General features: G+C 48.5%; 1 protein-coding gene across 2 annotated transcripts in view; it reads left to right on the top strand.

Moving 5' to 3' along the window:
• Positions 1-27,994, top strand: part of USP2 (ubiquitin specific peptidase 2) — a 147,701-nt gene that overhangs the window by 31,946 nt on the left and 87,761 nt on the right. Inside the window, exons 1-2 of one of the 2 annotated variants that reach the window (XM_060251273.1) lie at positions 6,797-6,960; positions 22,462-23,249. In XM_060251273.1, the coding sequence (XP_060107256.1) occupies positions 22,506-23,249 (744 nt within the window). In that variant the 5' untranslated portion in view covers positions 6,797-6,960; positions 22,462-22,505. Of the gene's footprint in view, positions 1-6,796; positions 6,961-22,461; positions 23,250-27,994 lie in introns of those variants that run through there. The other variant, XM_060251272.1, reaches the window with a different exon arrangement.

Raw genomic sequence — 27,994 nt, 5'->3', positions numbered from 1 at the left:
TTCTGGGAGGGTGTTCCAAAGTTCTGGTGCTGCCACCGAGAAAGCCCTAGATCTTGTTGCGCATAGCCTGGCTTCTTTTGGGCCAGGGGCAGACAGCAGATTTTTTGTCCCTGATCGCAGTGCTCTCTGGGGGATATATGGGGAAAGGCGGTCCCGTAGATAGGCAGGTCCCTGACCATAAAGGGCTTTAAAGGTTAATACCAACACCTTGAAGCGAACTCGGAACACAACAGGCAACCAGTGCAGCTCTCTCAGCACTGGCCGAATGTGCTCCCGTCGTGGTAGCCCCATTAACAGCCGTGCCGCAGCGTTCTGCACTAGTTGTAGTCTCCGGGTTAGCGTCAGGGGTAGCCCCATGTAGAGAGCATCACAGTGATCTATTCTTGAGGTGACCGTAGCATGGATTACCGTCGCTAGGTCGCTGCGGTCCAGGTAAGGGGCCAGCTGCCGTGCTTGCCGAAGACGGAAAAAGGCAGATCTAACAGTGGCTGCCACCTGAGCCTCCATTGTAAGGGAGGACTCAAGGAGCACGCCTAAGCTCTTGACCTTGGGGACCGGTATTAGTGGCACCCCGTCAAGGGCCGGCAGCTGGATCTCTCTCCCCGGACCGCCCCGACCCAGGTAGAGAACCTCCGTCTTCGTCGGATTCAATTTCAGCCGACCACATATTAGGCCACACATCCCTGAAGTAGCCAATCCTCCAAGAGCTTACAAAAAAGAGCCTTGCAAGCTCGGCTACATCGGGGGGAGGTGGCCTAATATGCAAAGGAGCTCCTGCTAGAATTCCACCCCTGCTCCCATCCATGTACTAACCAGAGCTGACCCTGCTTAGCTTTTGAGATCTGATGGGCCATTCAGATCAAAGCCCCCACCGGGGGATTGGCAACCCTAACTAGCCACGTCCCAGCAAAGATTGCGCGAGCCGTTTTCAGAAACACAAAGCTGCATAGAAACTATTTCTACGGAAACAAGGAGCAGCTGTTCCATTGTGCACGAGAAATTAATGGATATCCCACTAGCCGTGGACTTGCAGCCAGCGCACTGTTGCTTAGCTTTTTGCTTTGTGTACTAAAAATATGTCCGTTTTCTGTGTCTGGAGCCTGGACTAGGGGTGGCCGAACTGCGGCTCGGGAGCCCACATGTAGCACTTTAGCACACATTGTGTGGCTCTCAAAGCCCACACTGCCCCATTGGCCAGTTTTGGAAAAGGCATTTATCTCTTTAAATCACTTATTCAAGCCAAGCTAGCCAGCAGCTTGGAGAATGCATTTAAAGTTAAAGTTGCTTTATTTCCATCTCTCTCCCCCCATCTGTTTGCCTTCCTTCCTACCTACAGGGATGGTGGCTCAGTGGTAGAGCATCTGCTTGGGAAGCAGAAGGTCCCAGGTCCAATCCCTGGCCTCTCCAAAAAACGGTCCAGGCAAATAGGTGTGAAAAACCTCAGCTTGAGACCCTGGAGAGCCACTGCCAGTCTGAGTAGACAATACTGACTTTGATGGACCAAGGGTCTGATTCAGTATAAGGCAGCTTCCTTCCTTCCTTCCTTCCTTCCTTGTGGCTTTCTGACATCTGACGTTTATTCAATGTGGCTGTTACATTAAGCAAGTTTGGCCACCCCTGGCCTGGACCCTGGAGCCAGCAGCCCCTAAAGTGCCCGCTGCCTCCCCACCTTTCTATCTAGGGCTGGCAAGACAGTCTGTGCTGGGGGGGGGAGGGGGGCTTCTTCTAGCGTCACAGTTGCTCCTACACAAAGCAGGGCTGACTCTTGGGCTGCTTCTGTTTCCTTCCCCATTTGCATCCGCCTGGAGTCAGTTGCTGGGTCTGAATTATTGATGGCAAAGCAGCTCACGCGTGGCGTCAGCAGGGCAGGCGAGCTGAGCCGCTGGGCTGCCCAAAGGCTTTGTGAATTCGCTCCTGTTGTAAGGCAAGATTCCCGCCCCCCCCCCCCCAAATTCCCACAGTTTTACAATACAGAGTCCATCCTTCTAGTAGTAGGGTTGCCAGGTCCAACTCAAGAAATATCTGGGGACTTTGGGGGTGGAGCCAGGAGCAAGGGTGTGACAAGCTTAACTGAACTCCAAAGGGAGTTCTGGCCATCACATTTAAAGGGACTGCACACCTTTTAAATGCCTTCCCTCCTTTTGGAAATTATGAAGGATAGGGGCACCTTCATTGGGGGCTCATAGAACTGGACCCCTGGTATTTTGAGGAGAGGGATCAGATGCTATCCTGAAAATTTGGTGCCTCTAGCTAAAAAAAGCCCCCCCCCCGAGAACCCCAGATACCCACAGATCAATTCTCCGTTATACCTTACGAGAATCGGTCTCCAATAGGAATAATGGAGCCGCCAGCGGACAATTCCCTTCTCCCCCTTTATGATGACCCTGAAACGGGGGGAGGGCCTCCAAACCAGGGGATCCCCTGCCCCAAACTGTGGACCGGCAACCATACCTAGTAGTCATTTTTCAGGAAAGGGATGCTGGCTCAGTGGTAGAGCATCTGCTTGGGAAGCAGAAGGTCCCAGGTTTCATCCCCGGCATCTCCAAAAAAGGGTCCAGGCAAATAGGTGTGAAAAACCTCCGCTTGAGACCCTGGAGAGCCGCTGCCAGTCTGAGAAGGCAATACTGACTTTGATGGACTGAGGGTCTGATTCAGTATAAGGCAGCTTCATATGTTCATATATGTTCTCTAGGGGGACTCTCTGTGTTGCCTGGAAGTAATGCCAAGAGATCTCCAGCCACTGCCTGGAGGTTGGTAACCCTAGCTTGGGGTGTGGAGCCAGCCCCCTCCCTGCCAGAGAAGTTATAACCCTGGCTGCTAAACTTTAATAAATATATAATTTAATAAACATTGCTGGCCTTTTTTACCTTCTTTTGCTACACCAGCCGGGCATGATGATTAATCCTCCGTGTGTCATGTGACAAGGCTATCATGTGACTTCTTTTCACAGTGCGCTCCTGGCTTCTATGCTCATTGCCTTGCCTTCTGAGCCCCGCAGTGAGCATTGTTCTCAGATTTCTGAGTCTCCTTTTTGTCTCTAAAAGCGAACAAAGATTTTTGCAGCAGCAGGCAGAAGTTCTGTGCCTCGCCCTCCACCCCCACCCCACCCCAATTATAGCCTCAGGAGCAAAGATTTCAAGCGCGGGGGGGATCTTGGTGTGGGGGTGGGGGGCTCCCACTTCCCCTTCATCCATTTCTTTCACTAGAAATAGGATTGCCAGCCTCCAGGTGGGGCCTGGCGATCTCCCGCTTTCACAGCTGATCTCCAGCTGGCAGAGATCAGCTCCCCTGGAGAAAACGTATATAACTTAGAACACTCCATAGGGTTGCCAAGTCCAATTCAAGGAATATCTGGGGACTTTGGTGGTGGAGCCAGCAGACTTTGGGGGTGGAGCCAAGGTCAAGGCTGTGACAAGCATAATTGAACTCCAAAGGGAGTTCTGGCTATCACATTTAAAGGGATGGCACACCTTTTCAATTCTTTCCTTCCATAGGAAATAATGAAGGATAGGGGCACCTTCTTTTGGGGCTCATAGAATTTGACCCCTTGGTCCAATCTTTTTGAAACTTTAGAGGTATTTTGGGGAGAGGCACTAGACGCTATACTGAAAATTTGGTGCCTCTACCCCAAAAAACAGGCCCCCCAGAGCCCCAGATACCCACGGATCAATTCTCCATGATTTTCTATGGGAATAAATCTCCATAGGGAATAATAGAGTTTCCAGCAGACATTTCCCTCCCCTCCCCCCGCTTTCTGACGACCCTGAAGTGGGGGGAGGGCCTCCAAACCGGGGGATCCCCTGCCCCCACCTGGGGTTTGGCAACCCTACTCTGTGAGTGCTTTAACTAATGCATATATTTGAACAAAGCAGGAGTCAAGTGTCACCTTTTAAGACCAACCAATTTTTTATTTAGAACGTAAGCTTTCATGTGCTCTTAAGCACACTTCATCAGATTCCTCGTCTGATGAAGTGTGCTTAAGAGCACATGAAAGCTGACGTTCTAGATAAAACTTGGTTGGTCTTAAAGGTGCCACTTGACTCCTGCTTTGTTCCACTGCTTCAGACCAACACGGATGCCCGTTTGGATCCAATGCATATATGGAAAACAATTTTTTTTTAAGCCACAGTATTTTTCACATACTAATTTGAAATTATTTTACAGTCCATTTGACAATATGCAGTGTTTTTTCCTTCGTTCGTAGGACTTCCTGAAGTCCAACGCAGGTGCGATCGCAGTTCCCAAACCTGATGCGGCTCCAATTGGACTGCTGCTTCCATCCACTTTCAGAGAATCCTTCTTCAGGCAGCTCACCGAGGGATACAGTTTCCATTTGGCACTGCTCTGTCCATCTCCAAGGATCAAGCACGGCTCCACACTTCTATTTGACCTTAGCTTCTCTTGAAAGGGCCGGCCTTTGAAAATGGGCAGAAACAGCAGTTCAGTTGTAGCCACACCAGTTTGGGGAACTGCAATCACACCTACGTTGGACTTCAGGAAGTCCTACAAACAAAGGAAAAAAACATTGTATATTGTCAAATGGACTGTAAAATAATTTCAAATTAGCATGTGAAAAATACTGTGCTTTAAAAACGTTGTTTTCAATATACGCTTTGAGAGCCAGTTTCGTGTAGTGGTTAAGTGTGTGGACTCTTATCTGGGAGAACCGGGTTTGATTCCCCACTCCTCCACTTGCAGCTGCTGGAATGGCCTTGGGTCAACCATAGCTCTCTTATCTGGGTGAACCAGGTTTGATTCCCCACTCCTCCACTTGCAGCTGCTGGAATGGCTTTGAGTCAGCCATAGCTCTCTTATCTGGGAAAACCGGGTTTGATTCCCCACTCCTCCACTGGCACCTGCTGGAATGGCCTTGGGTCAGCCATAGCTCTCTTATCTGGGAGAACCAGGTTTGATTAACCACTCCTCCACTTGTACCTGCTGGAATGGCCTTGGGTCAGCCATAGGTCTGGCAGAGGTTGTCCTTAAAAAGGCAGCTGCTATGCGAACCCTCTCAGCCCCACCCACCTCATAGGGTGTCTGTTGTGGGGGAGGAAGTAAAGGAGATTGTGAACGTGATATAAAGGAGGGGTGGGATATAAATCCAATATAATCTTCTTCTCTAACGGAGTGTTCTAAGTTATACACCTTACTCATATCCGTGAGCTCTCTGGTTTCGCTCCTGAAGAAAATGGCTGCTTTGAAGGGTGGATTCTTATGGCATTGTACCCCGCTGAGGTCCCCTCCCCTCTCAAACCCCGCCCTTTTCCAGATCCACCCCCAAAGTCTCCAGGTATTTTTCAACACAGACCTGGCACTAGGGTTGCCAGCCTCCAGGTGGGGCCTGGAGATCTCCCACGTTTACAGCTGATCCCCAGTTGGCAGAGATAGGCTCCCCTGGAGAAAATGGTAGATATCAACAGGTTCCGATGTAAGTGAATAATAAGTGAAAAAACACCAGAATAACAATTAACACTTTTACACAATATAGTGTATATGCAACCTACATTTATCAAAATGCATGCATAGCAGAAGTCATCATTCGTAATAAGTAATTATGAATGATTTATTTATTTATTAAAGATTTCAGGTTTTCACGGCTGGCATCATCATTAGGGTTTGTAGAATCTTTCGGGCTCAAGTGCCGTGTTCTACTGGAGAAAGTTTTCCTTCCAGACGTTTCGTTCTCAGCTGTGGAGAACATCCTCAGTGGCGTTGCAGCCGGAGCAGGCGCTCAGACATTCTTGGCTGCTGTGCATTTATTTATTACTTTAAATTTCTATCCTGCCCTCTCCGCAAGTGGACTCAGGGCGGCTGACAACGTTCATATTCACAAGTTAAAGCCAATAAAAACCGATAAAGCATAATTACAATTTAAGATTTTAAAGCCATTTCGTGGTGCTGTATTACTACAATATAAGGGAGCTCTTGTTTTCTGACGGTGATCACATAGTACTCTATAACGATGTCGGGTGGCCTGTCGGAACAATTCGGTCTTACAGGCCCTGCGGAAAGTGGAAAGATCCCGCAGGGCCCTTATGGCCTCTGGGAGAGCATTCCACAATTCTGGTGATGCTATGACTACTGCAATGCTTGTATTTTGATAAATGTAGGTTGCATATACACTATATTGTGTAAAAGTGTAATTGTTATTCTGGTGTTTTTTCACTTATTATCCCCTGGAGAAAATGGCTGCTTGGAAGGGTAGACTCTGGGGCCTTATACCCTGTTGAAGCCCCGCCCTCTCCCAGCTCCACCCCCCCCCCCCCAAAGTCTCCAGGTATTTTCCAACACAGACCTGACAACCCTAAGGAAACGGCTGCGTTGGTGGACTCTGTGGCATTATGGCAAAGTCCGTCCCCACCCTAAACCATGCTACCATGGTTGCCAGCCTCCAGGTGGTAGCTGGAGATCTCCTGGAATTTCCACTCATCTCCTGGTGAAAGAGATCAGTTTTCTGGGGAAACTGGTTGCTTTGGAAAGTGGGCTCTACGGCATTTTCTTTGCTGAAGGCTTTCCCAGGCTCCATCTCCAAAATCTCCCAACGTGGAGCTGGCAACTGTATGGCCTCCCCGAGCTACATATCCCACCCCCCCCAGTCTTTAGGAATTGCCCAGCCTGGAGCTGACAACTCTAGCTGGAAATCTTCCCTCCATCTCACCCGATACTTGAGAATGGGGGGGGGGGGCTTATAAAGTTTACCCAGAGGGGGTTAAAAGCAGGTGATCGCAGCTTTCAACTTGAAAATAGCGCGAGGAGAAATAATATCCCATGCTGATCTGCAATTGCAAGCCCTTTCTCTTTCTCTTTTTTTTTTAAAAAAAAAATCCTCCCTGAGGAATATAATTGCTGACAATTACTTCAAATTGCTCAGTACAGTTGCGAGTTCTCAGGCCCAGCTTCTGGAACCCTCTGCCTTGTCTCCAAGCAAAGCCAAGACATGAAGTTTGCAGCAGGCAAAAGGTTTGGATTTGGGGGGAGTGGGGGTGGGCATTTGTCTTTTCCAGGATGTGGCAAGGCTGGAGGACAGCTGTACGTCAAAGGAGCTTGCATGGTGTCATGGGTCTGGGTTCGAGTCTCTGCTCTGTCAGGAAGACTGATCTTGGCCCAGTGATAAGCTCAATGCTTAATCTCCTTTACAGGGTTGTTCTGGGGATAAAATGTGGGAGAAGTACAAGTGCAAAGTAATGCACATCGGGGCCAAGAATCCCAGCTACAAATACAAGTTGATGGGGTGTGAACTGGCAGAGACAGACCAAGAGAGAGATCTTGGGGTCGTGGTAGATAACTCACTGAAAATGTCAAGACAGTGTGCGTTTACAATAAAAAAGGCCAACGCCATGCTGGGAATTATTAGGAAGGGAATTGAAAACAAATCAGCCAGTATTATAATGCCCCTGTATAAATCGATGGTGCGGTCTCATTTGGAATACTGTGTACAATTCTGGTCACCACACCTCAAAAAGAATATTATAGCATTGGAAAAAGTCCAGAAAAGGGCAACTAGAATGATTAAAGGTTTGGAACACTTTCCCTGTGAAGAAAGGTTAAAACGCCTGGGGCTCTTTAGCTTGAAGAAACGTTGACTGCGGGGTGACATGATAGAGGTTTACAAGATTATGCATGGGATGGAGAAAGTAAAGAAAGAAGTACTTTTCTCCCTTTCTCACAATACAAGAACTCGTGGGCATTCAATGAAATTGCTGAGCAGTCGGGTTAAAACGGAAAAAAAGGAAGTATTTCTTCACCCAAAGGGTGATTAACTTGTGGAATTCAGTGCCACAGGAGGTGGTGGCGGTTACAAGCATAGCCAGCTTCAAGAGGGGGTTAGATAAAAATATGGAGCAGAGGTCCATCAGTGGCTATTTGGCCACTGTGTGACACAGTGTTTGACTGGATGGGCCACTGGCCTGATCCAACATGGCTTCTCTTATGTTCTTATGTGACACAGAGTGTTGGACTGGATGGGCCATTGGCCTGATCCAACATGGCTTCTCTTATGTTCTTATGTGACACAGAGTGTTGGACTGGATGGGCCATTGGCCTGATCCAACATGGCTTCTCTTATGTTCTTATGAGAACTGTGTATACTCCTCTGAGCTCTTTTTAAGAAGGGGTAAGATTTTTTTTAAAGAGCTGAAATTAACATCAAAATCAAGGAGAATTAAAATAATTAGAACATCTGAAACATCATTAATTAACCAGGGGTTAAGAAAACCAGTTACATGCATTGTTGTTTGGAGATAACTGAAATATCATTAGGGAAAACCTGGTTTAAATAGGTACTTATTAAAAAAAAAAAAAAAAAAAGGAAAGGTCCCTTATGCAAGCACAGTCATTTCCGACTCTGGGGTGACGTTGCTTTCACAATGTTTTCATGGCAGACTTTTTACGGGGTGGTTTGCCATTGCCTTCTCCAGTCATCTACACTTTCCCCCCCAGCAAGCTGGGTACTCATTTTACCGACCTCACTTATCAAACCACCCCGTAAAAAGTCTGCCGCGAAAACGTCGTGATGCGACATCAATCCAGAATCGGAAATGGCTGGTGCTTGCACAGGGGACTACCTTTACTTTTTTATCCTTCATTGTTTCAATTGCTTTGACTGGAAATCCACCCAGCCTGAGTTTATTTGTTTTGCTACCTCATGTTACAACCTCAGCCAAAAGATAGCCCAGTTAGTAACAAGAAAATTCTTTAATGTATGTTTGTTTCATTTCCTCATGTGCCTCGCCTTCTCTCTCTTTGGATGTAAAAGCAACATATTATTGGTTCCGGTGGCCTTGATTTCCCCATCCCTTCCATGCTCTTCTCTGTACTCTTTGCTCAGTTTCAGTTTGGATTGGAAGCCTCCTGGGGCAGAGACCTGCCTTTCTATATATTTCTATTTCCCTCTTTGGCTTCTCTCGGAGGTCAAGTTGCAGTAGGGTTGCCAATCCCCAGGTGGGGGCAGGGGATCGCCTGGTTGGAGACCCTCCCCCTGCTTCAGGGTCGTCAGAAAGCGGGGGGAGGGGAGGGAAATGTCTGCTGGAAACACTGTTATTCCCTATGGAGATTTATTCCCATAGAAAATCATGGAGAATTGATCTGTGGGTATCTGGGGCTCTGGCGGGGCTGTTTTTTGGGGTAGAGGCACCAAATTTTCAGTATAGCATCTAGTGCCTCTCCCCCAAAATACCCCCCAAGTTTCAAAAATATTGGACCAGGGGTCCAATTCTATGAGCCCCCCAAAAGGTGCCCCTATCCTTCATTATTTCCTATGGAAGGAAGGAATTGAAAAGGTGTGCCATCCCTTTAAATGTGAAGGCCAGAACTCCCTTCTCTTATGTTCTTATGTGACACAGAGTGTTGGACTGGAGGGGCCATTGGCCTGATCCAACAGGGCTTCTCTTATGTTCTTATGTGGCACAGAGTGTTGGACTGGATGGGCCACTGGCCTGATCCAACAGGGCTTCTCTTATGTTCTTATGTGACACAGAGTGTTGGACTGGATGGGCCACTGGCCTGATCCAACAGGGCTTCTCTTATGTTCTTATGTGACACAGAGTGTTGGACTGGATGGGCCATTGGCCTGATCCAACAGGGCTTCTCTTATGTTCTTATGTGACACAGAGTGTTGGACAGGATGGGCCATTGGCCTGATCCAACAGGGCTTCTCTTATGTTCTTCTGTGACACAGAGTGTTGGACTGGATGGGCCACTGGCCTGATCCAACATGGCTTCTCTTATGTTCTTATGTGACACAGAGTGTTGGACTGGATGGGCCACTGGCCTGATCCAACATGGCTTCTCTTATGTTCTTCTGTGACACAGAGTGTTGGACTGGATGGGCCATTGGCCTGATCCAACATGGCTTCTCTTATGTTCTTCTGTGACACAGAGTGTTGGACTGGATGGGCCACTGGCCTGATCCAACAGGGCTTCTCTTATGTTCTTATGTGGCACAGAGTGTTGGACTGGATGGGCCACTGGCCTGATCCAACAGGGCTTCTCTTATGTTCTTATGTGACACAGAGTGTTGGACTGGATGGGCCACTGGCCTGATCCAACAGGGCTTCTCTTATGTTCTTATGTGGCACAGAGTGTTGGACTGGATGGGCCACTGGCCTGATCCAACAGGGCTTCTCTTATGTTCTTATGTGACACAGAGTGTTGGACTGGATGGGCCACTGGCCTGATCCAACATGGCTTCTCTTATGTTCTTCTGTGACACAGAGTGTTGGACTGGATGGGCCATTGGCCTGATCCAACATGGCTTCTCTTATGTTCTTCTGTGACACAGAGTGTTGGACTGGATGGGCCATTGGCTTGATCCAACAGGGCTTCTCTTATGTTCTTCTGTGACACAGAGGCCGTTTTCGCACTAGCGTTTACTCCAGCGTAGCACCCCATTTACCTCCGGATCTTTTCCTGGTTTTCGCACCTGTTGCTCCGGCGCTGCGTCTTGCTCCGGTGCTGCAGGGGTTTCACGCCGGAGTATCTAGATCCACCTCCTTCCGGAGTTTTTGAAAACCTCCGGATCCACTCCTCGGAGTTTGCTGTGGGAAATCCATCCACGCCGGATCGACTGCTTTGTGGGCGTCACCCTCTCCCTTTCCGTCCTCCCACCCCATCCACCCCCTTGGCCAATCATCAGCCGTTCGCAGCGCTTCCCAAAAGTGCCCGCACGGCCATTTTTTTAAAAAAACTTCATATTTCTTGCGTAATAGCGATATTTCGAAATTAACAAGAAAAAAAAAACCCTCCTGCGTTATTTCGCTGTTGCGTTATCTCGCAACTACATTATACATTGTTGGGGGGGGGGGAGAAATCTAGTGCCGGCGTGGGCCAAAGCGTTCATGTGTGTGTGTTTTAAAAAGGCAATGCCTCCCTCAGCTGTGCCACCAGGATTTCTGGACCTGCACAAAATCGCCATGTATAAAATGGGAAGTTGGAGTCCTGCATTCTTCTCCCTGGCTACATTCCGCTCGGTTAGAAAATAGACGCGAGCTCGCTCTTCACACGCGCCACAGAAGGGGAAGGAGAGAATGGGGCGGGGGGGGGGGGAGCTCTGGCGGCAGGAATCAGTCAGGTCCCCGTTGCAAGCGCCAGCCAGGGAGGGGAAAGAGCGCAGAGGAAATCCCAGCTTCGCCACCCGGGAGAGAGCGAGGCTGGGAAAGGAAGAAGCTGCCACACACACACACACACACACACACACACACACACACAAACCCCTCGATTTCTCTCTCTTCGTTATTGCGATATTTCGCAACTTCAGAATTTGAAGGGGGAATCTAGTGCTAGGATTCTCCACTGTGAATGCTTCTGTTAATACATAAAGGGCTGTGGAGGATTCTACAGCTGCAGCCAATCCATAAACAGCAGCAGCACACGTGATGCGGTTTGTCCACGAAAAGAAGGGGAAGGAACAGCTGTGACTGCCGATGTTACGTTAGTACGTCCTTACGCAACCAGACTTGCGCTTAAAAAAAAAATGATTGACAGGGCATCGAACTCAAGTCGATGCCAGTGGGAAAACGATTTGAGCCGGGGCTTCATGGAAAGCGACTCCGCAAATGAGTCCATGTGCAAAAACGAGGAAAATGAGCCGGACATAATTGCGCCGTGGAATAAGGGGAGCAAACGCTAAGTGCGAAAACGACCAGAGTGTTGGACTGGAGGGGCCATTGGCCTGACCCAACATGGCTTCTCTTATGTTCTTATGTGACACAGAGTGTTGCGCTGGAGGGGCCATTGGCCTGATCCAACATGGCTTCTCTTATGTTCTTATGAGTGATAGAAATAGAAATATAATAATAATAATAATAATAATAATAATAATAATAATAATAATAATAATAATATCCCCATCCTGCCTGACGATGCACCTTATTTGTTTTATTGTTCAACTGTTGGATTTGTTAATTTTATTGTTTTTTAATTTAAATGGTAGGTTTTTCATTGTTGCTCGGTTCATGTTGGATTCTGCCCTGAGCCTGTTATGGGAAAGAGCGGAATATAAGCCTTCTAAATAAAATAAAATAAATAGTAATTAGAGAAGCTGCTGTATAGAAGCGTTTAGGTAGGATGATAAATGCTGTGACTCAGGCTTCTGTGTTCTGCTGAGAGCTACACTCAAGAACGCTTCCTGGAGAACATGGTAGCGCTGCATGACTTGAGCCAGTGAGCAAAGCTGCATGCTTGGAACAGAAAGCAGAATGGCAGTCCCTTTGAGTCATCAACCGGCATGTCTGTGGGGAGAATTCTTCTAATGGCTCTGAATGTGATGCTCAGTCAGTGCATGATCAAAGTAGCCCCAAAGTTGAGTCATTCCTCAGAGAGAATTCCCCTGGCGTGGAAGTCCATCCCGAACACTATTGTTTCATTTGTGTCAGGTGGCCACCCCGATGTCCCAAGAAAGTTGGTGGGATGGGAGTCAAGCGCCATGGCAGACTTAGGGTTGTCAATCCCCAGGTGGGGGCAGGGGATCTCCCAGTTTGGAGGCCCTCCCCGCGCTTCAGGCTCATCAGAAAGTGGGGGGGGGGGGGGTGGAGGGAAATGTCTGCTGGGTTCTCCATTATTCCTTATGAAGATCAATTCCCATAGGGTATAATGGAGAAGTGGTCCACGGATATCTGGGGCTCTGGGGAGGCTCTTTTTTGATGTAGGGGTACCAAATTTTCAGCATAGCATCCAGTGCCTCTCCTCAAAATACCCTCCAAGTTTAAAAAAGATTGGACCAGGGGGTCCAATTCTATGAGCCCCCAGAGAAGGTGCCCCTATCCATTTTTTCCAAATGGAGGGAAGGCATTTAAAAGGTGTGCGGTCCCTTTAAATGTGATGGCCAGAACTCCCTTTGGAGTTCAGTGATGCTTGTCATACCCATGCTCCTGCCTCCACCCCTAATGTCTCCTGGCTCCACCCCCAAAGTCTCCAGATATTTCTTGAATTGGACTTGGCAACCCTAGGCAGACTCCAAATGGAAAATGACAAGTTTTCGTTTGCAAATGTTGACTCGAGGGCCTCTTCGCACATTACTTTCCCACATAAGCGTGTGCTTCACCATGTCTGAATGAGACAGAGACATGTTTGAGAACTCATTTATCTTCCAAGCACATAAGAGGCAGGATTGAGTCCAACTTCACATGGAGTGAATAATAATAATAATAATAATAATAATAATAATAATAATAATAATAATAATAATAATAATAATTTTTATTTGTATCCCGCCCTCCCCGCCGAAGCAGGCTCAGAATGCTCACCAGCAAAGCTGATGTGGTGCATTTTTCTCTTCCCCATCCTCTGAGAAGCTCTGGGTTCTGCAGTGGATCCGTACAATGACCTTATGAGGTAGGACAGACCCCAGGGGTTTTTTTGTAGCAGGGACTCCTTTGCATATTAGGCCACACACCCCTGATGTAGCCAATCCTCCTGGAGCTTACAGTAGGCCTTGTACTAACAGCCCTGCAAGCTCCTGAAGACTGGCTACAGCAAGGGGGGGGGGACGGGCTAATATGCAAAGGAGTTTTTGCTACAAAAAAAAGCCCTGGGACAGACCATGGGTGATTAACTAACTCAAGGTCACCCAGTGAACTTCACGGCAGTATGGGGATTCAAACCCATTCCTCCCAAGTCCTAACGTGATACTCTAACCCAGGGATGGCCAAACTTGCTTAACATAAGATTCACATAGAATAAATGCCAGATGTTTGAGAGCTGCAAGACATAAATATCAGAGGAAGGAAGGAAGGAAGGAAGGAAGGAAGGAAGGAAGGAAGGAAGGAAGGAAGGAAGGAAGGAAGGAAGGAAGGAAGGAAGGAAGGAAGGAAGGAAGGAAGGAAAATTAACTTTAAATGCATTCGCCAAGCTGCCAGCTGGCTTGGCTTGGAGAAGTGACTTAAAGAGACAAAAGCCTTCTCAAAGCCAGCCAATGGGGCGGTGGGAACTTTGAGAGCCAACACGTGGCTCTGGAGCCGCTGTTTGCCCACCCCTGCTCTAACCATTATACCAAACTGACTCTTACTTTGAACATGTGCAGAGAAGTTATTTTTGCCCCTGCTCATTTCACACTTTAGAACACAAAAAGGATAGTAATTCTCTTTCGGCTTGGCTGTTGTGGGTGTGCACAGCTTTATGGGTTGTGGGTGTGCACAGCTTTATGGGTTGCCAGGGCTATTTTTTTTTTTAACTCCTTTGCATATTAGGGTGCGTGGCCTAATAGGCAAAGGAGTTCCTGCTCCAAAAAGAAAGCCCTGTGGGTCGCCAGTGAGAACGACAGCAAAACCCTCTTTTGTGAGTGGAAATCACCACAGGAAGCATGTATGATTTTTAGTTTGCTTTCTTTATATCCCGCTTTTCTCCTCTACAGGGACTCAAAGCAGCTTACTTTGTTCTCCTCTTCCTCCATTTTTGTCCTCACAACAGCCCTGCGAGGGAAGTTTTGGCTGAGAGGGAGGGACTGGCCCAAGGTCACCTGACAAGCTGTCAGGGCAGAGTGGAGATTTTGATGGGTGTGAAATAAAAGTCCTTGCAGGCAGAGGTGGAGAAATGGCCCTCGTTTGCCCTAGTGTTGGTTGAAATGTGGGAACTTGGAGGTATAATGGGAGGTATAGGGTATAATGGAATTCACTGCCACAGGAGGTGGCGGCGGCTACAAGCATAGCCAGCTTCAAGAGGGGATTGGATAAACATATGGAGCAGAGGTCCATCAGTGGCTCTTAGCCACAGCATATTGTTGGAACTCTCTGTCTGGGGCAAGTGATGCTCTGTATTCCGGTGCTTGCGGGGGTCGCAGTGGGAGGGCTTCTAGTATCCTGGCCCCACTGATGGACCTCCTGATTGGCACCTGTTTTTTCTTGGGGGGGGAGGGGGTTGGCTACTGTGTGACACAGAGTGTTAGACTGGTTGGGCCATTGGCCTGATCCTACATGACTTCTCTTAATAATAATAATAATAATAAATTTTTATTTATGCCCCGCCCTCCCCGCCAAGGAGAGAATATAAGAATCTCACGTTCTTATATTCTTGTAACAATTGACAACAAATCCCAGAGGGAAAACAAATCCCCAAGGGGTCGCTGTGTTAAGTCTGCAGCCGCTGAGACAAAGAGGAGCCTTGTGGTACCCTGAAGGCTCACAGATTTTATTTGTGGGTTTCACAGCAGGGGCTATGGCTCAATAGCAGAGCATCTGCTTGGCACGCAGAAGGTCCCACGTTCAATCCCGGGAATCTCCAGTGAAAAGGGCCAGGTAGTAGTTGATGGACAAGACCTCAGCCTGAGACTCTGGAGAGCTGCTTGCCAGAAAATCCCGGCTCTGATGGACCACGGGTCTGATTCAGCATGAAGCAGGAGTGTCATGTGCTCATGACTGCAGTCCTTGATCCATCTGGTGTCACAAAGCATCTCTTTGTTTCGAAGGGAAGGGAAGGCTTCCAGAATATTTAATCGAAAAGAGCAAAGTGATGTTTGTTGCTGTACTTTATGACTTCCCCACATGGGAAAGTGTGTCGTGGTTCGGACTCTGTTTGCCCTTTGGGGGAAGCTATTCAAGGGGCTGGAATTAGTTGTACTAATGCGCATGTACTCTAGGGGGCACTCTTTCACCTCTACAGTGCTCTGTATGAGCAAACCAGTCGGTTCTTCCTAGGAGGTTGCTATCAGAGGCAACATGTGCGAACGCGGTCATGTGTGGAATGTGCCGTGGCAACTTGTCGGCTTTCCAACCTCGTGATTCCACCTAATGCTTCGGGAACTTGCCACAGCATGGCAGCTCAGGGTCACACGGGGGTGATGAGTTGTCTTGGAGGATCTGAGATTGGACAGCGTGACCGTTGCCTTTTCTGATGAAAATTTTGCATTCGCAGCAAAGGAACCAAGTGGTTTCGTGTCTCCTGCCTTTGGAGATGAATTCCTCCTCACTCTTTCTTTGGCCCTGCCTGCTGCTCTCTGATGCCGGAAGACCAAGCTGGGGCGTGGCCTAGTTGTCTTATGGAATTGCCTGCCACCGGGTAGGGTGATAGCGCTGGCAGAGATGTAGATGTGGTTTTAAAAGAATCCTAGAATCATAGAGTTGGAAGGGACCTCCAGGGTCATCTAGTCCACCCCCCTACTCAATGCAGGAAATTCACAAATAAAGATAAAGGTAGTCCCCTGTGCAAGCACCAGTTGTTTCCGACTCTGGGGTGACATCGCAGCATGACGTTTTCACGGCAGACTTTTTACAGGGTGGTTTGCCCTTGCCTTCCCCAGTCATCTACTCTTTCCCCCCAGCAAGCTGGGGACTCATTTTACTGACCTCGGAAGGATGGAAGGCTGAGACAACCTTGAGCCAGCTATCTGAACCCAGCTTCTGCCAGGATCAAACTCAAGTCGTGAGCAGAGAGCTTGGACTGCAGTACTGCAGCTTTACCACTCTGCGCCACGGGGCTGCTGAAATTCACAAATACCTGCCCCTAAATTCACAGGATCCGCATTGCTGTCAGATGGCCTTGTAAGAGGGAACAAGCCAGTTTGGTGTAGTGGTTAAGTGTGCGGACTCTTATCTGGGAGAACCAGGTTTGATTCCCCACTCCTCCTCCTTCTTGTGTCATTGGCCTGATCCAACATGGCTTCTCTTACATTCTAATGATTTGATTCCTTCGCCCGATTTGAGAAAAGCTTCCAATTTGATTCTGCTCCTGACTCTCCTTTACTCTCCAAACTGGAGAGCCAGCTGGGTGTAGTGGTGAAGTGCGCGGACTCTTATCTGGGAGAACCGGGTTAGATTCCCCACTCCTCCACTTGCACCTGCTGGAATGGCCTTGGGTCAGCCATAGCTCTCGCACAGGTGTCCTTAAAAGGGCAGCTGCTGTGAGAGCTCTCTCAGCCCCGCCCACCTCACAGGGTGTCTGTTGTGGGGGAGGAGGATAAAGGAGATTGTGAGCCGCTCTGAGACTCTAAGATTCGGAGTGGAGGGCGGAATATAAATCTAATATCTTCTTCTAAAAGAAAACACAAATATAGGAAGAGCCCAGCTGGGTCAGGTCTACTAGGGTCCATTTAGTTCGGCATCACGATTCCAAAAGTGGAACCAGGAAGGAAGACCACAAACAGAGCATGGTGTTCACAGCCTTCTCTGCTGTTGCGCCCTCTGCAGTCAGTGTTTAGATTCAGAGATCTGAGTTGGGAGGTTCCATTTAGCCACAATAGCCTACAGCCATCAATAGACCAATTCACCATAAACGTGACTAAGTCCCTGTTAAGGCTGCCAAAGCTAATGACCCTCAGTACATCCAGTGGCAGACAGTCACACAAGTTAAGCAACAACATTTCCTTTGCCCACCCCGGAATCAATTACCGTCAACTCCGTAGGTTGCTTTCAAATATTAGTCTTAAAGGGAGAAGGTGAGAAAGTTTCTGTTTAGTCTGGGTATGGCCTGGGTGTTTGGCAACCGTCTCCTTAAGGTAAGGGATTGGCTGCGGATCTGGGAGGTGCCAATTCGAATCCCCATCCGTGATCCGATGCCAAGGAAGGATCCTGTGCTGGCACAGGAGAGGGAGTTTCATGCGGGCACAGCTGTTCTCTATCTTGCCAGACAAGGCACTTCAGATGAAAACCCCTTAAGCTCCTAAGAGCCCCACTGAATTGAATCAGCAGCCCATCAAGACCTGCCTGGTCCCTCTGGAACACTTTCTCTGCTCTCTGTTGTTGTTTTTTTAAAACCTCCTTTCAGATCTCCCCCTTCAATGGGGCTTTTTAGTTTAGAAAAAAACCAAATTCCTTTGACCAAGGGTGTCAAAACATGCTGCTCAGGGGCCGATTTAGGCCCCCAGAGGGCTCCTATCAGGCCCCCAAGCAACTGGTTGTCATCTGCTTCCTTCTCCCTCTCTCTTGCTTCCTTCTGCATCTCAGCTTGCTTTGCCGGGCTCACTCAATCGCACAGCAGAGCTACTGAGCCACGCCTCTCTTCCTTCGATTGGCTGAGGCTCCTCCCCCTCCTGGTCCCCTGGGAAAGGAAGGAAAGAGCCAGAGCTTTCTTTGCTCAGTTCCCTGGATCGCACGGGAAATATACAAAGAAAGCACCATTAAGACCAACGAGTGCTAAAGTTTTAAGCATGTTTCATTGTGTTCGTGGCCTTTATAAACTGTATATCTGCTTCCTGGCATTACATTTTATGACACACATAGTCCAGCCCGACAAGGTCTCATTTATGTCAGATCCGGCCCTCATAACGAATGAGTTCGACACCCCTGCATTGGGCTTTCATCACAGGAAAGGTGCTCTCAAACCCCTTCATCATTTGGCTTGTCTGTTTCCTTTTATGATTTTTTTCTAGTTGCTAATTTTCCCCACAAAGACTCCAGTAGACTGTAGTTTTATCGACGGGGGTAAGAATTCTCTATTTGTACTCTCTCTCATTGGGCTACAGTTCCCAGGGTTCCTTGGTAACACAGGGGACGCTTATCAAATCACTCTGAAATGCTGCTATAAAGCTGCACGATAGGGAGAATTTTGCCAGAGGTGCTTTCCCCGCTGTGGTGCTAAAGAGATGGGAGAAGCTGCCCCGATGGGATCTCCCTATTTCTCCAAGGAGAGCCAGTTTGGTGTAGTGGTTAAGTGTGCAGACTCTTATCTGAGAGAACCGGGTTTGATTCCCCACTCCTCCACTTGCACCTGCTGGAATGGCCTTGGGTCAGCCATAGCTCTGGCAGAGGTTGTCCTTGAAAGGGCAGCTGCTGTGAGAGCTCTCTCAGCCCCACCCACCTCACAGGGTGTCTGTTGTGGGGAAGGAAGGGAAAGGAGATTGTGAGCCGCTCTGAGACTCTTCGGAGTGGAGGGCGGGATATAAATCCAATATCTTCATCTACCTCACAGGGTGTCTGTTGTGGGGGAGGAAGGGAAAGGAGATTGTGAGCCGCTCTGAGACTCTTCGGAGTGGAGGGCGGGATATAAATCCAATATCGTCTTCTTCTTTCTTCTTCAACACTTATAGGCCAACCAGCCTTCTCAGAGGGTGGACACCTGTAGGGTTTTCAAAGCAAGTGAGAGCCAGAGGTGGGTTTTTAACCTCTGCCTAGCAACCCTGGGCTTCCTTTGAGGGACCCATCCAAGTGCAAACCAGCTTCGCTTCCAAGATCTGACGAAATCGGGCTAGCCTGGCCCATCTGGGTCAGGGGGCAAGGCTCTTTGGAGATCTCTTGCTATCTTTCTGCAAAAATACCCTTTGCCCAGCAGGAGGCGCTGGCACCCTTTGCATCTCCGGGTATTGCCTGTAAACAAAATTGGGGTGTTGAGTTTCTGTTTATGCCTCGTCTCTGCCGGTATTTATTTCTGCAGCAGCTCGGAATGGATTTCATCGTAACAATCCCAGTGCATGTGTAACACTCTACTTTGCCAAGTGTCTTGCAGGCTCTAGTGTGTCTCCTTAATGTGGATCTGGGAGGTGCCGGTTCGAATCCCCGCCCGTGATCCAATGCCAAAGACTGGGCTGGCACGGGAGAGGGAATTTCATGTGGGCGCAGCTGTTCTCTCTCTTGCTGGATGAGCTGCAGCTGCTGAAAACTCTTTAAGCACCTAAGAGCCCTCCTGAATTGGATCGCCAGCCCATCTAGACCAGCCTGGTCCCTGTGGGCACTCCCTAGAGGGAAGGGAGCCGCGATCCTTTGTTTTGTATCCAGACATGAAAATATATTTATGGCTATCCAGACCAAATGGCCAAGCCATACTGTTTTATGTGACCATGTGATCAGTTAGTTTGCCCTCTTAATCAACAAACTGCTTGTATTTCAGCTCACGATCCCTAATCCCCTTGTCTGATGAAGTGTGCTTAAGAGAGCGCACGAAAGCTTACGTTCTGAATAAAAATTGGCTGGTCGTAAAGGTGCCACTTGATTCCTGCTTTGTTCTGCTGCTTCAGACCGACAGCCCACTTGGATCCATGAAAATATATTGGAAGCCATCTGAGGCTGAGCCTGACAGAGTAGTCTTGTGTACTTGACACTAAGGTTGCCAGTCCCCAGTTGGAATAGAATACAACCTGAGAGAGGTCACTATAATGGATAACACAACAAAAAATGCAAGCTAGTGACCAGTTTACTGAGAAGTATATAGAAACCAGTCCAAATGTCCAAAACATGTACATTCAAGTCCCAAAGTAGTGTGGCGACAAGCCAATCGATTAAGTACTTGTTTCTTTCCAGTCTTCATCAGACCTGGGACCAGTCATGATTCAATTATATAGATTCGTTACACAATTTTCAAAAAAGAGGGATACAGAGCGTCTCCAGCAGCAATTTCACATCGGCTACAGCTCACTATGTGGCTTCTTGAATCTTTCCCTTCTACTGCAGACTAGCGCCGCAGTCCTCTGAAACAGTTTGTTCTGATTGGAAAACGTGTAGAGCTATCAGGACTGTTCCCCAAGAGAGCAAACAGCAGTTCCCGGGGGGGAGTGGTTTCTGCTTGGGAACCAACAGGGACTCATTTGCATATTAGGCCACACATCCCTGACACCAAACCAGCCAAAACTGTGTTTCTGTGCGTTCCTGCTCAAAAAAAAGGCCCTGATCCTCGTGAAGGCCCCAAGGACTTGGTATAATATGAAAATCAGTCCTCAGTTGCTCCCATTCGTGCCTGCATTCAGTCCTTCAACTTGGTAACCTCCTCTGGATTTCCTTAAATGCATTTTGCCTTTAAAACTTTCCGCTCCACGTTTGAAATGCAGAGGAATATTCTGTGCTTGTTATTGTAATTACTTAGAACTCCGTGTTTCAGGGTAGGCAGTCGTGTGACTTGGCCTTCAGCTAATGCATTGTGCAAACAAGCCATCTTTCCAGTTTTGTTTATTTTCCTAAGGTTGTGTTGGTTGGCCTTTGACTCTGTCAGTGCCATTGATCTTGATCTGTTCGCCTCTTCGATGCCGTTTGCTTTCACAGATGCCGAATAATGCACTTTTCGTTACACTTTGAGACTGGATTTTACAGCATGAAATAGCAAAATCCTCTTGCAAACCGTTGCTTCAATGCCTCGAAAGTGGCTTGAAACGGCATTATTCAGCGTATCTGAAATGGTGTTTTAGACGCCAGCAATTGCATATGACTAACCTGGGGTGGATGCTTTCTACGTTGATATGGAGGGTCATTAACAAAAGCATCTTGTAGGTTGGATACAGATTGGAGGAAGCTTAGAGCAATGGACAAGGATTGTTATAATGAATACTGGCACTACTGGACCAATTGAAATCCTGCAAATAACTCAAATAGTCCCGAGAAGAAGGATTTCACATCCGAAATGGTTTTCATAATTGCACTACCTGCAAGAACACTAACGTGACTTTGGCAATTCTTGCTTTATAGGGACAGTAGCTGCGACGTTTTACTGACATGGCTTTCCTTCTGTATTTTGCCTGTTATTGTGTTATATGGGTGACTTTTGGTGTTGTTAGGATTATTACAGCAGTTTAAATACATTTCTATTGACTTTTGTTACATGGGGAGCTGGTTGTGTAATTTTGTATATTTGAGACACAACAATGAAGAGTTGCGGGTTTGATTTGCACAGGGGAGAAGCAAATTTTTTTTTAAAAAAATCCCCACCCCCAAGACTATCCAACAGAGTTGAGAAATCCAGTCGCATCCCTGCCAGTTTTCCGCATTAGCGGTTGCTGTTCCGATGGTCCTTTTACAGGCCTCATCTTGGGCAGGAACTCACAGGAGCGGAGCTCCGGAGCCTCTACATTTTATTGTGCTCTGTCTTTCTTACCCTTCCCCCTCTCCAAATACTTGCTTCTGGGCTCCATCGTTCAACCCCCTGTGAGACTTTTGCTGAACTCTGAGATTGGACAAACTTGCTAATATTTCCCCCCACAAAAAAGTGGGAAAATAGCCAGAACATCTAAAGCAGACATGGAAATCTTCCTCGTGCCACGGTGGCTACATAGGAGAAGGTAATTTTAAAAGTATGATGTGAGTAAGGTTTTATGACGACGGTCAGGGCCTTTTTATAGAAAAAGCCCAGCAGGAACTCATTTGCATATTAGGCCACACCCTCTGATGTCACCATTATTTAACACAGGGTTTTTCTGTAGAATAAGACCACCAGGCGCTTAGTGTTTCTGGCCCTGATTGTTTTTTTTCGGAAATAATCTTTCTTTATAATATACACCAGTCCAACATGACACTGCATTAAACCAAAGACAAATACACATTTGCTACAGAGAAGATACAAATATGGAACGACATACTTTAGAAAAATAGCAAATCCCGATAATAAGCCTTATTAGGAACCACATTTTTTTTTTTGGATTATCATTCTAAAAGCCCTGATGACAATTATAAGCTGAGCTGATATAATTTAGTGCCCCTTCCAATGACGTCAAGGGGGTGTGGCCTATGCAAAATGAGTTGTGTAAACGAGTTGGGCTAATGAGCTCCGGCACCTCTTTTTCTACGAAATGACTCCTGTCTCTTTATGTCCTGCTTTGCTTTCCGTCTGTCCTTCCAGTCGATGCCACCAGCGCAGCCTCCGACGACGCCCCATCCATCAGGATGTCCCAGCTGTCCTCCACCTTGAAGCGCTATGTCGGCTCGTCCCACTACTCGGATAGCTCCTACGGCAAGTCCCCTTCCAGCTATGGCGCCTACTCCTCGTACACCTCCAATCTATCCTCCTCGTACCCGAACAAGGAGAAGATCGGCTACAAGTCCGGCATGACCTCCAGCTACTACACCTCCAGTCACTTGAGGACTTCGGGGCCAGCCACCTCCTCCTCCTCTTCCATGAACTACAGCGGAGGCGGGCGCCTGCTCCAGCGCCCCGACTCTGGCACCAGGCTGAGCTCCAGTTACAGCCGGGCCCCGGTGAGACCCCCCGGCAGTGGAGGGCTGAGCGGGGGGTCCAGCTACTCCTTCGGCAGCACGCCCTCCACCAGCTACGGCACCATGTTGGGCCGCAAAAAATCCAGCAGCCATTCGGACCTGGCGCAAGACTTGTCTGGCATGCATTTGTCCGACTCGTACCGGGTCGATTCCACCACCCGTAACCCCCTTATTGCCCGGAACCGACAGGAGCTGTGCAACCTCCAGGGGTATTACCAACAGACCGCCAGGCGCTCGGATTACGTCAAGGATTATTTGGAGTCCTACAACCACAAGGGGGGGCGCTCGCCGGTCGGTCTTCAAGGCAGCAACCCCGAGGTCATCACCCCTACCCTGCGACCCATCAGCAATTGCTCCCTTCAGCAGTGGGAACAGAGAGAGAGTCGGACAGACATCCTGGCCAGAGAGTCTTCGGTAAGATGCGGCTGTAGAATCGGGCATGGTAGAAGCCAAGGGGTAGGGTTGTGGTTCAGGGACGAGGCCACATGTTTTGAGTGTCGGAAGTTCTTGCCTTCAATCCCTGGCATCTCCAGTTTGACAGATTTTAAGGAGCAGTCTTCAGGAAAGACTCCATTCATTCATTCATAGACCTTTATTGGTATATGAGCACTCACAGTTCAAGAGAGACTCTTCTCTGACCAAAATCTTGGAGAGTCTCATAAGAACATAAGAGAAGCCATGTTAGATCAGGCCAATCGCCCATGCAGTCCAACACTCTGTGTCACACAGTGGCAAAATTTTATATATATATATATATATATATGTATATATATAATAATAATAATAATAATAATAAATTTTTTTATATCCCGCCCTCCCCGCCTAGGCAGGCTCAGGGCGGCTGACAAGAGTTCGATAAAATTATACAATATAAAATATACAATATAAGGTAATTTAAAACAACATTTAAGTTATACATTGATTTAAAACAACAATCTAAAACCAGTTCCAAATGTCTGGATCATTCCATAGTTTAAACGGCGGTGATCTTCCTGATGTTATCTGTACACTTGTATTATGGCAAGGGTCACTAGATAAATAGTTGGTAATTAAACAGCCATCCTATCAAGTTCTACAAACGCCTGCTTGAAAAGGATGTGTCTTTACACACACACACACACTGTGGCTAATAGCCACTGATGGACCTCTGCTCCATATTTTTATCTAAACCCCTCTTGAAGGTGGCTATGCTTGTGGCTGCCACCACCTCCGGAGAGCCAGCTTGGTGTAGTGGTTAAGTGTGCAGACTCTTATCTGGGAGAACCGGGTTTGATTCCCCACTCCTCCACTTGCACCTGCTGGAATGGTCTTGGGTCAGCCATAGCTCTGGCAGAGGTTGTCCTTTAAAGGGCAGCTGCTGTGACAGTCCTCTCCAGCCCCACCCACCTCACAGGGTGTTTGTTGTGGGGGAGGAAGGTAAAGGAGATTGTGAGCCGCTCTGAGACTCTTCGGAGTGGAGGACGGGATATAAATCCAATATCGTCGTCGTCATCGTCTCCTGTGGCAGTGAATTCCACATGTTAATCACCCTTTGGGTGAAGAAGTACTTCCTTCTATCCGTTTTAACCTGTCTGCTCAGCAATTTCAATTTCATCCAATGCCCACAAGGTCTTGTATTGTGAGAAAGGGAGAAAAGTACTTTTTTCTCTACTTTCTGCATCCCATGCATTATCTTGTAAACTCACTCTCCTCTTCTCCACAGCGCTTCCGTCTCATTTCACACAAGCTGCCCCGGGGGCTGCGACTCGCTCCGCCTCTTTCCCACGGCAAGCAGAAACCGGTTTTCAGAGGATCTAACTTGCTGCGGGCAGGGCCGGTGCTAGGCTTTCTGGTGCCCTAGGTGGATCACCCACTAGTGTTCCCACATGATTTAAAAAAAAATAGGGGAAATGAAGAGCGCCAAACTTGAAACTTTTCACATTTGTAATTTATTGATTTTTAATTTTAATTTTTTTAAAAAAAATGTGATAAGTTATAAAAAAAAATATGAGAATAAGTGCTTGCAGGCCATGCCAGGAAAAAGGGTGGCGGGATAGGATGAGGTGGGAGGCCAAGTCGCACATCGAGGACAGGGGGGTGGATTGGCTTTGCTGAGGGCAGGTTGGTGATGGGAGAGGACAAAGTGACAGCAGTCAGGAGCCAGAGTCATGTGTCGGAGAGGGGGCGCCTAGTGGTGCCCCCTAGGCCAGGTGGCGCCCTAGGCGACTGCCTACTATGCCTACTCCCACGCACCAGCCCTGGGCCTGCGGGAAAGAGAAGAAAAAGATATTGGATATATATATCCCGCCCTCCACTCTGAAGAGTCTCAGAGCGGCTCACAATCTCCTTTCCCTTCCTCCCCCACAACAGACACCCTGTGAGGTAGATGAAGATATTGGATTTATATCTCGCCCTCCACTCCAAAGAGTCTCAGAGCGGCTCACAATCTGCTTTCCCTTCCTCCCCCACAACAGACACCCTGTGAGGTAGATGAAGATATTGGATTTATATCCCGCCCTCCACTCCGAAGAGTCTCAGAGCGGCTCACAATCTCCTTTCCCTTCCTCCCCCACAACAGACACCCTGTGAGGTGAATGAAGATATTGGATTTATATCCTGCCCTCCACTCCGAAGAGTCTCAGAGCGGCTCACATTCTCCTTTACCTTCCTCCCCCACAACAGACACCCTGTGAGGTAGATGAAGATATTGGATTTATATCCTGCCCTCCACTCCGAAGAGTCTCAGAGCGGCTCACAATCTCCTTTCCCTTCCTCCCCCACAACAGACACCCTGTGAGGTGAATGAAGATATTGGATTTATATCCCGCCCTCCACTCCGAAGAGTCTCAGAGCGGCTCACATTCTCCTTTACCTTCCTCCCCCACAACAGACACCCTGTGAGGTAGATGAAGATATTGGATTTATATCCCGCCCTCCACTCCGAAGAGTCTCAGAGCGGCTCACAATCTCCTTTACCTTCCTCCCCCACAACAGACACCCTGCAAGGTGGATGGGGCTGAGAGGGCTCTCACAGCAGCTGCTCTTTCAAGGACAACCTCTGCCAGAGCTATGGCTGACCTAAGGCCATGCTAGCAGGTGCAAGTGGAGGAGTGGGGAATCAAACCCGGTTCTCCCAGATAAGAGTCCGCACACTTCACCGCTACACCAAACTGGCTCTTGCAGCCCTGGAGCAGCTTGTGCAAAATCGGACGGAAGCCCCACGGAGAAGTGGAGTGTGAGAGCAGGACGAAGCTAGGGGGAAATCAGTCTGAGTACATCTTGCTATGCTAGATTTAGGCCCCTGGTGTCAGTATTTGTTTATGTATTCCTTGATGTTGCTGTTCACTTCTGCCATTGCTACCCTGGTTTTCTCCCCTACGGGACCCAAAGTGCCTCCTGTCCTTCTCTTCTCCTCCTTTTGATCCTCGCAACAACCCTGCGAGGTAGGTCAGGCTGAGAGTGTGCGACTGGCCCAAGGTTACCCAGCATGCTTCCATAAGTGGGTTTTTGAACCTGGGTCTCCCAGATCCTAGTCCAACCACATCACCCCACTGGCTAGTGTAGTATAGGGCAACTTCATACCTCTGCATGTCATCAAACCGTCCATAGACCAAGATGGTCTCCAGGCTCACATATGCATAAAAGTCCATCAGTGGCTATTGTATAGAAGGAAGACTCTGTCTGGGGCAGCGATGCTCTGTATTCTTGGTGCTTGGGGGGGGGGGAAGAGTGGGAGAGCCTGGCCCCGCTGGTGAATCTCCTGAGGGCACTTGAGCTTTGGCCACTGTGGGACACAGAGTGTTGGACTGGATGGGCCATTGGCCTGATCCAACATGGCTTCTCTTATGTTCTTTTGTGACACAGAGTGTTGGACTGGATGGGCCATTGGCCTGATGCAACATGGCTTCTCTTCTGTTCTTATGTGACACAGAGTGCTGGACTGGATGGGCCATTCGCCTGATCCAAAATGGCTTCTCTTATGTTCCTCTGTGACACAGAGTGTTGGACTGGATGGGCCATTGGCCTGATGCAACATGGCTTCTCTTCTGTTCTTATGTGACACAGAGTGCTGGACTGGATGGGCCATTCGCCTGATCCAAAATGGTTTCTCTTATGTTCCTCTGTGACACAGAGTGTTGGACTGGATGGGCCATTGGCCTGATCCAACATGGCTTCTCTTATGTTCTTCTGTGACACAGAGTGTTGGACCGGATGGGCCATTGGCCTGATCCAACTTGGCTTCTCTTATGTTCTTTTGTGACACAGAGTGTTGGACTGGATGGGCCACTGGCCTGATCCAACATGGCTTCTCATATGTTCTTATGTGACACAGAGTGTTGGACTGGATGGGCCACTGGCCTGTTCCAACATGGCTTCTCATATGTTCTTATGTGACACAGAGTGTTGAACTGGATGGGCCATTGGCCAGATCCGACATGGCTTCTCTTATGTCCGGGGCAGCGATGCTCTGTCTTCTTGGTGCTTGGGGAGGGGGGCGCTGTGGGAGGGCTTCTAGTGTCCTGGCCCCACTGATGGACCTCCTGATGGCATCTGGCTTTTTTGGCTCGTGTGTGACACAGAATGTTGGACTGGATGGGCCATTTGCCTGATCCAACATGGCTTTTCTTATGTTTTTATGTCTGGGGCAGTGATGCTCTGTATTCTTAGAAGGCAAAAGTAGGAGGGCCTCTGGAGTTCTGGCCCCGCTGGTGGACTTCCTGATGGCACTTGGGTTTTCTTGGCCACTGTGCGACACAGAGTATTGGACTGTTTGGGCCACTGGTCTGATCCAACATGGCTTCTCTTATGTCTAGGGCAGTGATGCTCTGTCTTTTTGGTCCTTGGGAAAAAACCAGGGGAGGGCTTCTAGAGTTCTGGCCCCACTGGTGGATCTCCTGTGGGCACCTGAGTTTTGGCCACTATATAACACAGTGTGTTGGACTGGGGGGGCCATTGACATAACATGGCTTCACTTATGCTCTTATGTCTGGGGCAGTCAGAGCCACTGCTAGAGTGTTGGCGAGGTAGGCCATCACCTAGAGTGCTGCATGGCCACAGGGGCACGCTCCTGCATGCACGTGAAAGCCCCACCTTGAAGCATTCTGCACCGCCGAAATCCAAAAGTTTGCAGTGTTGCTGAGGCCGCCTTTGCTGCCCTGGGAGGTGGGAGCAGAAGGGTT

This window comes from Heteronotia binoei, chromosome 12 (assembly GCF_032191835.1).
Source record: "Heteronotia binoei isolate CCM8104 ecotype False Entrance Well chromosome 12, APGP_CSIRO_Hbin_v1, whole genome shotgun sequence".
Lineage (NCBI taxonomy): Eukaryota > Metazoa > Chordata > Lepidosauria > Squamata > Gekkonidae > Heteronotia > Heteronotia binoei.
This window is presented reverse-complemented; position numbering and strand designations above follow the sequence as displayed.